Source organism: Eschscholzia californica, unplaced genomic scaffold (assembly GCF_041429995.1).
Source record: "Eschscholzia californica isolate CP2 unplaced genomic scaffold, dmEscCali1.0.p SCAF_4, whole genome shotgun sequence".
Classification (NCBI taxonomy): domain Eukaryota; kingdom Viridiplantae; phylum Streptophyta; class Magnoliopsida; order Ranunculales; family Papaveraceae; genus Eschscholzia; species Eschscholzia californica.
In genome coordinates, this window is record NW_028238461.1 from 12,662,709 (window position 1) to 12,673,710 (window position 11,002).

General features: G+C 35.6%; 1 protein-coding gene across 1 annotated transcript; it reads right to left on the reverse strand.

Moving 5' to 3' along the window:
* Positions 1-6,849: 6,849 nt before the first annotated feature.
* On the reverse strand, positions 6,850-9,414 carry LOC147542811 (protein DELETION OF SUV3 SUPPRESSOR 1(I)-like). Its single transcript, XM_086637404.1, has 3 exons — positions 9,321-9,414; positions 8,888-9,002; positions 6,850-7,184 (listed from the first exon to the last, which is right to left on the reverse strand). The coding sequence occupies exons 2-3, from the start codon at positions 8,979-8,981 to the stop codon at positions 7,057-7,059; spliced, it is 222 nt and encodes a 73-aa protein (XP_086493530.1). The 5' UTR covers positions 8,982-9,002; positions 9,321-9,414; the 3' UTR covers positions 6,850-7,056.
* Between the last annotated feature and the right edge of the window lie 1,588 nt (positions 9,415-11,002).

An 11,002-nucleotide genomic window follows, 5' to 3' on the forward strand; every position in this document is an offset into this window, starting at 1 on the left:
GTATGTTTGCTTGTATGTATTTATGTATGCATGTATAACATATAGGGAAATGATAGAGTGCCTTAGAAATTGGTACTTAGAGGGCGACATATTTCCTCATTTTTAAAGTATTTGAAGTGTATGATATAAATATACATACATATATTGTTGTTCAAGTGCGGAGTGCCCTTGACACAACATTGTTAAGAGAAACATAATTAAATTTTACTTCCGATATAAAATTTGGTACCGTCGAAATAGAAATATTTTGGTCATTTCGACCGAGATATTTGAAATTTTGTGAAAATCCGATACTCGACCGCCCGATACCCGAGAAATCCGAGAAGTTTGACGGACTTGGACGGATTTTGGACACTAGAATTTTTTAAATAACCAGTCCGATTAAACTCGAAAACCCGAATGGACAGAGAGCTTCAAAGCCCGGCCGACCCGACCCGATGAATGACATGAGCACGACCGGCCCGATTCCCGCCCCTAATTTTTGGTATAGTTAGCGGTTAAAATAGAAATTATTTATCCCTCTAATATTGGTCTTCTTTCCGGGGCTTCATTTTTGAAAGTAGACATATGTGATTAAATGTTATGTGTGAAGGTATATACAAAATTAATGTCTTAACATATATCCAAATGACTAATATGAAAAAATATTTTGTCTGGTGTAATTTTGGATTACACTAATTTTCCAAAAGAAAGGGTCAAACCTAATCTAAACCATATATAAAGTAGGGCATACTAGACTTGATCAAAAACAAGAAAAAAATAGCTTGAAAAATGAGGAGTCATGGTCTTCTTGTTGGTCTCGCTTCCATCGGAGTTGTACTGGCTATACTAATCGGTTGTTTTTCACCACTTGTCAGTGGGTTCTGGCCTACCGTTCATGTTCATGTCGTGAACCGGTTAGAAGATCACGTTAGCTTAGATATTCATTGCAAATCGAGAGATGATGATCTCTGGGTAGTACATTTAGAATATGGTCATGAACAAACATGGAAATTTCGCGCTGATGATTTGTTTATGACGACTAAATTCAGTTGTCAAATTTCTTATTCTCCGAGAAGTGGAGGAAATAGAGAAGGAACTTTTAATATATATTTGGCTGAAAGAGATGTACAAAAATGTTGGAAACAATGTATTAGAGAAGTTAGGTCAGATGGCATATATTACCAAGTCCCAGAAACAGGAGAGTTTAGATTGTTATATAATTGGCCAGACCAGTCGACTTTTCATTAATTTACTTGATACTAATTGATTCATGTTTTTCACATTAACAAGTTATGAATACTTGCAAAAAAATTATGAATAAATGAAAGTTATTTATCAAAGAGTTCCAAGATTTTGTCTTGCATTTTATTTCAATTTTTAGTGTTTATTATTTATAATTGTTATATTTATTTAATCTTATCAGAGTGATTCTTATAATGAATTTGATTGAAATTCGGTATGTTTTCTTATTAAAAACTTCAAAAACAATTATGTGACACTCAAAGTTTCTATGATTGAGTGTCGCATTGGAGATGCTCTTAATTTTCTACTAACGTAAAATATTTATTCGAAAATGTAATACTTATAATAGTTTCCTACTGACCTACAATATTAAAATACTAAAATTACTAGATATTAAAACATGTAAGATTTTCGATATAACTTATGAAAATCCCTCTGCATCACCTTCTAAATGCAAACTCCCTGTTTGACTCCAAATGGGTGAGTTTGAACCCGACTGATTTTAGAGGGGAACAAAATTGAGATAATCTTTGAACTTTGAAGTCCTTGTAATTAGTGTAAGTTTTCTATTCCAAGGGCCAAACCCCATTTTAGGCCCTGTCATGGACATTTACGACCCTAGAAGCCGAATTCCATCATGAAAACTCGAAAGGAAATAAAAAAGTTTCAAATTTAGGTTGAGGTGATGTGCATGGGCGAGCCCACATAGGGGACGTGGCACGTTAGTCTTATGCGACATTTGCCACTATATTAGATACATATATATCTATATTTACTTTTTTTAACCATAATTCTTCCCTAGCTTAGTTGGTGAAGCGCTTATGTTTCAATATTAAGGTCAAGGGACCGAGACCCACACACAACATTCTTTTTATTAGAAAATTTCTACTACTTGCACTTTTTTTTCTAAAATATCTACTACTTAAGTTAGTTGAAATTATTGTTGAGTTAATTCCTATATGGCCCCCTACTTTGTGACCAGCTTCCTTTATGGCCCCCTTTTTTTCGTAAATTCAAATATGGCCCCCTATTTTCATGTAAATGTCCTAATTGTCCTTCCTATTTATAATTTTTCAAAATAAAATTAAATACATTCCACCTCATTTCCACCTCACCTCTATCTCCACCTCACATGTCTCTCCACCTCACCTCTATCTCCACCTCACATGTCTCTCCACCTCACCTCTCTCTCTCCACCTTTCTTTCTCTCTCTCTCCACCTTTCTTTCTCTCTCTCTCCACTTCTCTTTCTCTCTCTCTCCACCTTTCTTTCTCTGTCTCTCTCTTTCAACCTCTCCCACTTCGTCTTCCCCGGCAAGGTCGCCGGCCGGAAAATTTTCCGGCCGGCGACCTTAAAAAAAAAAAAACTCTCATCTCTCTCTCTCTCTCAAAAGATTCCGGCGAAGGGGTTACCCTTCGCCGGAATCTGTTGAACCAGACCTGAAGGTCTGTTCCGAACAGACCTTCAGATCTGTTCGGAACAGACCTTCAAGGGTCTGTTCGAGCAGACCCTTGAAGGTCTGCTGTTGAACCAGACCGGTCTGGTTCAACAGATTCCGGCGAAGGGTAACCCCTTCGCCGGAATCTTTTGAGAGAGAGAGAGAGAGATGAGAGTTTTTTTTTTTTTTTTTTAAGGTCGCCGGCCGGAAAATTTTCCGGCCGGCGACCTTGCCGGGGAAGACGAAGTGGGAGAGGTTGAAAGAGAGAGACAGAGAAAGAAAGGTGGAGAGAGAGAGAAAGAAAGGTGGAGAGAGAGAGGTGAGGTGGAGAGACATGTGAGGTGGAGATAGAGGTGAGGTGGAAATGAGGTGGAATGTATTTAATTTTATTTTGAAAAATTATAAATAGGAAGGACAATTAGGACATTTACATGAAAATAGGGGGCCATATTTGAATTTACGAAAAAAAGGGGGTCATAAAGGAAGTTGGTCACAAAGTAGGGGTCCATATAGGAATTAACTCATTATTGTTTGGCGACTTGTATTTTGAATTTCAAAATTGTATTTTTTAGACTTTTGTTCTGGTAAACATGTTATTAGAAAGAAAACTTAATCTTCATCTTTTCTTCCATTACAATTACTTCCTCTTCATTATCTAGCATCGTTCTTCTTAATCTTCACCATTATCTCTTCATCCCCTCATGTTTTTTGTTCCAGTATATTTTGGGAATCCAGTTGGAGGAAAGATCCTTGATCCATATTGAGAAAATTAGAGATTGATTGTTATACATCAAAATTACCACGAAATATCTAAACTATAAATAAAATTTTGTTAAAAATTTGCTTTTCGATTCTAGCTTGATCGTGTACTTGGAATTCTTTCATTACCTATAACAAAGAGGTGCCCCCACTCATAAAAGTTTCTGGCTTCGCCACTTGTGCTCATATGAAACAAAGAATAAGAAGCGCCTCCCTCAAGTGTTAAAAGCAGATAGTTCACTCTAAAATGGGTAGTTTTTAAGGCGCCTTTCTAAGTGTTAAACGAGTCTCCCTCAAGTGTTAAATGCAGTTCTTAAATATTAACTCGCAGTTTTAAGGAACTTAACAACGCCGATTAGTTAAGTTAACTTTAAATCTAAAATTAAAATTTAGAAAATCAAAAATTCAAATCAAAAGTTGAAATTTGAAACTAAAAATTAAAAATTGAGGTTGAAGTTTAAAGTTTAAAATTAGCAAATCTTAATTTTTAAGTTTAGCTGGGTTATTGAGTAAAAAAAGATAAGGTGTTATTGAGATAAATAGTAGGGATTGTAATCTTATTTGACATTTTTCAACAATAAAAAAATCTTATTTGACACATATATTGACTAATATAGATAAGGTGTTATTGAGTTAAAATCTTGGTGATTTTGTATTTCAATAGTCGTCATAAGTAGGGATTGTAATCTTATTTGACCTATTTATTAACTAAAATAGATAAGGTGTTATTGAGTTAAAATTTTGGTGATTTTGTATTTCAATATGTGATCATGAATTATATGAAAAACTTCTTTTGTGAGTAAGAAATTTTGGAAAATTGGGTAGAATAATAATTTAGAATCATCTTTAGATACACATTGTAGATGGGCTCATGATTCACATAGACAGAAATTGTATCCATGCTAATCCAAAAGCATCTATAAATCATTAGGAAGTGCAAAGAAAAAAAAACAAGAACAAGAATGGCTAGAACAAGTATTGTTGTGCATAGTCATCCTCTTCGCGTCCCCACCATAGGAGTGGTACTAGTTCTACTATGTAGTTGTTTTTCGTCGGTTTCAGGTTGGTACCCTTACCGAGTTCATGTTCATGTTGTCAACGATTTAGATGATGGTTTAGGCTTGGATCTTCATTGCAAATCAAAAGACGATGATCTTGGGCAGGTACATTTGAATCATGGCAAAGAACAAACATGGGATTTTAAAACTAATTTCTTCGATACGACTCTTTTTTGGTGTAGAATTTGGTATACGACCAAATCGGGTGGACATGTAGAAGGAAGTTTTGATATTTATGTTGCAACAAGGGATGAAGGTGGATGTGGAAGGGAGTGTTATAGGCACGTTAAAACGGATGGAATATATTTCCTAACTGATAGAGATTATAAAAAGCAATATGATTGGCCAAAGTCAGTTAGTCCATAGATATGTGCCTTAGTCTAAATCTTACACAATTTTTGTTTTAGAATTATCTACTTTCACAGCATGGGTTGATTTTTTTTCACTACTATATTAATAAATGATTTTTCTATTAAGAATGCAATCCCAAACGGTCGCTTGCTCATATAACGCCCCTCGTTTCAAAATACATGCATTAGATAGGGATGTTCTGCCGACAACGTTAAGAGCAGAGATCTATAGGCAGTGGCTTTCGCCAAAGACATTCCGCTACTGTCAAATTGCGGAGAGTTTAGTTTTATAGTGTCATCTCTCAATAACAACTCCAAAATCTTAACTGCAACAAACTTCGATTCTTATTTCTTGATTTATTTATAATTCTTATGAGAATTCATTATTTTTCGGTTTTGTTGAAGTAAATCAAGTTTAATGGAATTTGAGAAGCAATTATTGATAGAATTACAATCCAAATTTGTATCATATAAACTAGATCAACTATAAATTTTAAGATAGAGACAAGGTACAATACCGATTCGAACTAGACAAAAGATGAACACATACTTATTGATAGAATCACAATCCAAATCAATATAGCCGAAGTCTTCCCTTCATTACTGAATACATTGATAATGTCTCTCACAAATTAAATCAAATAACAAATAAGAATATGCAGCTCGTACTCAACAAATTTTGAAATAGTATCCAATTGTGGTGCTTCTTTAGTTTTGGATACCATTAATGACATTGTCTAAGAAGTAGAAGTTGTCGCTTAATGTGATGATAAACCCCAGGAAACCAACCTTGACAATGTTATGTTCACAAAGGAGTTTAATATTATTGTCATAAGATTGGAAATTCGTTTTTTTTCCGAATAAATCATTATAAGAGTTGTTTCTAAGGAAGATGGGAAATTATGTAAGGGTGATATTACTTCAAATGACTTTGCCTCTCCTTCGTATGAAGATTCTCTTTTAATATTTTGTGAATCTGAAATCGTATGCATCAATTGGTATGTAATATTATTGAGCAAGTTTATTTGTGATCTTACAAGTTTATTTTGGGGTTGAAAAGAGAGAATAACGTCACAAATATATGCGAAAAGTTGGTTATGAGTTATGACATAGCTCAGTCTTCAACGAAATCTAAATATTTGATAATTCTGTTGCACAATTCATTGAAGAATTATATAAAAAAGAGTAGCAATCAAGATAACGCTCGACTCGACTAGTAAACTCGATCCGTAAACTCGACCCAAAATTTTGTTTGTAGTGGGTGTGACTGATACAGAGAGCATCTCCAATGCAATACCCAATCTTGAAAAGTTTGAGCATTAAATAAGATTTTTAGAATTTTTTAAACGTTCTCCAATGCAACACTCAATTTGGATATCTAAAATGGTGTAGAGGTAGTTAAATAAAGATATCTCAAGAGCTTACATTATCCCTAATTGTCCAACTTATCAATTTTTTACTTTCAGTCAGTAGATATCAAGTCCTCTAGATTCTCGAAGTAACATAGGTTTTTAGAGTTTCTCTAGTGTTGCATTGGAGAAGGTTTTGCAATAGAGACTCTAAATAGCCAAATAAGAAATAAACCATTTAGAAATTCATTTTTCACACTTGACACACAGGACTTCTAGAGTTTGGGTTGGAGATGCTCGTTGGAGATGCTCTAAAATAACTATTTTAGAGATCCTTAAGACGACACTCAAAATTTAGATGGTCCTCGTTAACATATGTAAGTGTTTCATAAGCAATTTAACTAGTTCTATAGTTCAAATATAAGCTTTAGAGTTTCTCTTGAGAGTTGCACTAGAGAATGTTTTTTAATAGAGTATCTCTCAATAAGAAATAGACCATTTAGAAATTCAATTTTCACACTGACATCAGAGATTTTAAAAAATTTCTTCAGATTGCATTGAAAATGCTCTCAGGTATATCAACTTTTTGGGGTTCATAATTGTACCGTAGTATTAAAATGTCATTATTTCCTACTTCAATATATATTTAATAGTCAGGAAGCACAATTCAATTTCCTAAACCCAAGAATGTACCTTCACTTCAACTTAAAGAGTCTCACACGACAACCATAGAAGCATGAGTTTTTAGCTTCAGTATCGAATAAAATGCTTTTTCGAGTCATAGTCTAGTCAGTGCACATGCTATTTGTAACCTCTAAAAAAAATATACGAGCAGGAAGAAGAAAAAAAGATGTCGAGAAAAGATAGCAATTGAGTTATCACTTCTTGTTGTTGCTCTCTAATTCCCTCCTCAGCTGCAGAGAGAAGTCGTCACTCACATCATCATCGTCCCAGTCGTCTTCCCACTGCTCAGTTACTTCTTTCCCTTCTTCTTTGTCCTCCCAATCTGCCATCAACAATAAAAAAAGATCATGTTTACTTGCACAGATAAACCGTAAAACCAGGAGCTTCAATCAACATATCTTCTAGTCATGAAATAAAAGAAAAGAAGAAGATAGTCAACAAAGAAAAATCATATTCAATAATGACTTAAATCAAGAGAGAAGTAAGAAAGAGATACACTTGCTACATGTCGAAAAATGAATAGACGTCTCAAATGGATATTTAAAACATATGAAAGAACAAAACTAGATGGAATGCGTTTTACGACAACTAATAAAGCAGCTCAAAAGATAACAAATTTCATCCTGCAAATACAAATGCCATCAGCCATCGTGCATCAAAATCTAGCAACATAACTCGATGAAACTGAGAAACCTATCTCCGAGATTTTTTAATACATGAAATCTAGAGAATGCACAAAAGGATGAAGAGTAAGTATATAGCAAAGTTGTGTAAGTCACGGACTTGTATGAAACCCGTACAGTACAGGTCTATCCAAATAGTTATACAATTTCCGGTCTCCTCCACCTGAAGACCAACATCCCTGCCAAGGAAAATGGACCTTATTTTAACTCAAGACTCTATACAGAAAATGTTTTTATATCTTCTGTAAATACGATAAATCCTCATGCCACAATCTCAGATGCCTCATCTGAACAGAACAATGACCTATAACATTCAGACTATTTTTTGGACAAATCAACTTAATGTTATTACTCATATTTTTAACTTCAATCCAGCCCAAGAAAGCGGACGTTTTTGCACCTTTCCACAGGCACAAGCACTTCTCGTACAGCACAAGAATACTTAATAAACCAAATTACCATGAAATGTGTCGTCCTCTAGGTCATTTTATTCTCGATAATTCGAAGGGGTTGAAGTCGAGTTCTAAAAGGGGGCAAGGGGGACCCTTAATTCAGGGTTTGCTCCCTGTTGTTGTCAAGATTGGCCTTCAAATGAACATTTCTCAAGTCATTCTTGTTTCTCAACCAATATGTGTACTGAAACATGACAACATGTAATGCATTTAAATTTTGAATCTTATAGTTTACATAGATTTCATGACTTGAAATACTTTCCAACTTATCCATAACCAGTCTACTAGATTCACCTTGATATCGATGAACAAATTTAGTTAAAATATAAAGTAACATGAAGAAGAAAACAAAATTTCTTCTCTAGCATGTTAAATAGAAATATATCAAATAGAATAAACCTTTACGACAAGAAAAAAAAAGTAAGTTGTGATATCTCGGAAGTCTAAAAATAGCTTATAGCTCAAAATTATATTGTTCTCACACCATCCCAATTGTGATTGATAGCCTCATAGCCCAGAGTTTGTGAGGACTTCAATGGGAAGCAAGTAATCAAGCTATATGTAAACATGCTAAAATAATCAACCACGAGTATTGTAATAATCCCACACTGGTTCGAAGAGCGCCTCAAATTTGGGCTATAGGTGTGCGCTCAAGCTTAGTAAGTACCACGGCCTTTTGAGTGGACTTGCGGAGACTTCTCCAAGAACAAAACCCCGTACCCGTTGGGATTGGTCTAGGTATCTCGGTCTAGGTATCAAAAGCAGGGATTATCTCGATAACTACTAAGACTTGGGCCGTTACAAATAGAGCTAACTTCCGTCTTCGTAGTGATACACATAACGCTAAGCAAACTAATAGGTATACATATAAAGGAGATCGTAAAGATTACCTTCATTAGTTTCAAATTCTTCAAACTCATCATCATCTTCAAAAAGATCTATCTTTGCCTCTTCAGTCACTACCTTAGCTTCTGTTGCCGCCATTGCAGATCAATCAAAAGATGCCTACAACATAAAAGTAACAAAACTACCAATCAAATTACACATATAAGTAAGAACAATCAAATACAAACACTACCTCAACTAAGAAGAATCAAACAATTTATTCAGAAACGCAAAACATAAAGAAACCTAAAATTAGACCTAATTGGAAGAAAAAAAAAACATAGATGACTAGATTTAACCTAATTGGTTCAATACCCTAAATCCAATTTTGGACAAATCGAAGAACGTAAGAAAAACTAATTGAAAAAAAAAAGTCGTAAGATAGTTACAGAGATGGAGTAGAAGAAACCCTAGAAATGGTTACTGCTAAGACTTTACCTCACTGTTTCGGTTGTTCTTCAGCTACTTCGTCTCTGTGAATCTGGAAAAGGCTGGAAGAGTCGATGAGAATGAAGTGGTTTCTATATATAAGTGAATTGCACGTAGGTTCTGCACGTGTGTGAAACCGTATAGTCCAAGATAGCAAGGTTGGGCCAAAAGCCCAAGCCAAAGGTGGCTGGGCTTAAGGCGCAAGGACTGGGCCGGCCATGGCATCGCCAGTGCTATATAAAGATTGTGTCGGTCAGGCCAAGCCCATTAAAGGGTTGATCTGGTCGGTGTTCACATGAGAAGGGGAACCGCATATGAGATAAACTTCCCATATGGGAATCCTAATCAGAGTGACTTTAGGGGTTCTATATAAGAACCCCATTAAGACATAAATAGGTGTGGATTTTTCTCAAAAGGATTTCTATCTCTGCATCCTTAAGCAGAGAGAGAAAAAAAAAACCTCCATTGTCTATCTAGTCTAAAAAATAAGGTGTTATTCGTCTTACTGCTGAAAAGGTTCTAGCTAACTTAAAAGGCAGGAGATCAAGTCGATTGCTCGGGTGTCTCAAGCAGAAGAGCTACAAGTTGGAGCTCTTAATCTTCAGGATAAAGACAACCAATTTGTCTTTCGAAAAGACATTCCGGTATATATCTAAACCGAACTGGTTTAGTTTATGCATGAGATCCTGGGAACCTAATGTTAGACGTCTAACATTCGACTTAGAACATTAGGAGACTCCATAAACGAACACTCTGATCTTTTTTTAGTAAAAACTTCTTATGTTATACATAGGTTTGGATGATCGTGGCAGCGCACTCTGAGATGATGCGATCCTAAGGCACCGGTCATGATGATAGTCATGTCTATGACCATTTAGAGGATAATATCTTATGAGTGTGTATCTTAACAGTGAAAGATCATCTGACACATAACGTTCGTATATGAAAAGTAAATCATCGGCTCTATCTAGCCTTACACATTATTATTGTTTTCTTAGCAGATTTAAGTGGGGGGGGGGGGGGGGGGACCAAGCTCACTGTAGCTGATATCTCTTCTTCGAGTCTCTAACAAGACCAGGACTAAAGTTATGAAGTTTTATCTCAGATCCACCTTCCCTCTTGCCTGGAGGTTAAACAAGGTTCAAGGTGTCGAGTTGACTTTTGTAGACCTCTTTTTACTACATTAAGACAAGAGCAAAGCTCTTACCGTACCTAGTTCGAATTCACTTTGTCGCTTTCATCTAGGCCAGTGCAGGGTTCAAGGTGCCTAAGATATTCATGCATCTTTCATCTTAGGGCTCAATCGGAAAGCTTCAGTGGGATACACCTCCCTGTTGGTTTTGTCAAGGATTTGATTACGTGTAGTCTTGATCAATTCGTTGACTTCCTGACTTGGTCAAAACTGATAATATTTAGCTGAGCGGACCAAGCTCACTGTAGCTGATATCTCTTCTTCGAGTCTCTAACAAGACCAGGACTAAAGTTATGAAGTTTTATCTCAGATCCACCTTCCCTCTTGCCTGGAGGTTAAACAAGGTTCAAGGTCTCGAGTTGACTTTTGTAGACCTCTTTTTACTACATTAAGACAAGAGCAAAGCTCTTACCGTACCTTGTTCGAATTCACTTTGTCACTTGCATCTAGGCCATTGCAGGGTTCAAGGTGCCTAAGATATTCATGCATCTTTCATCAT

Bases quoted from the DNA above. Each gene is read 5' to 3' on its own strand.
- LOC147542811 (XM_086637404.1), bottom strand. From the start codon at position 8,981: ATGGCGGCAACAGAAGCTAAGGTAGTGACTGAAGAGGCAAAGATAGAT. The intron at 7,185-8,887 runs GTAATCTTTACG...TGTTGATGGCAG, and splicing joins AGAATTTGAAACTAATGAAG to ATTGGGAGGACAAAGAAGAA.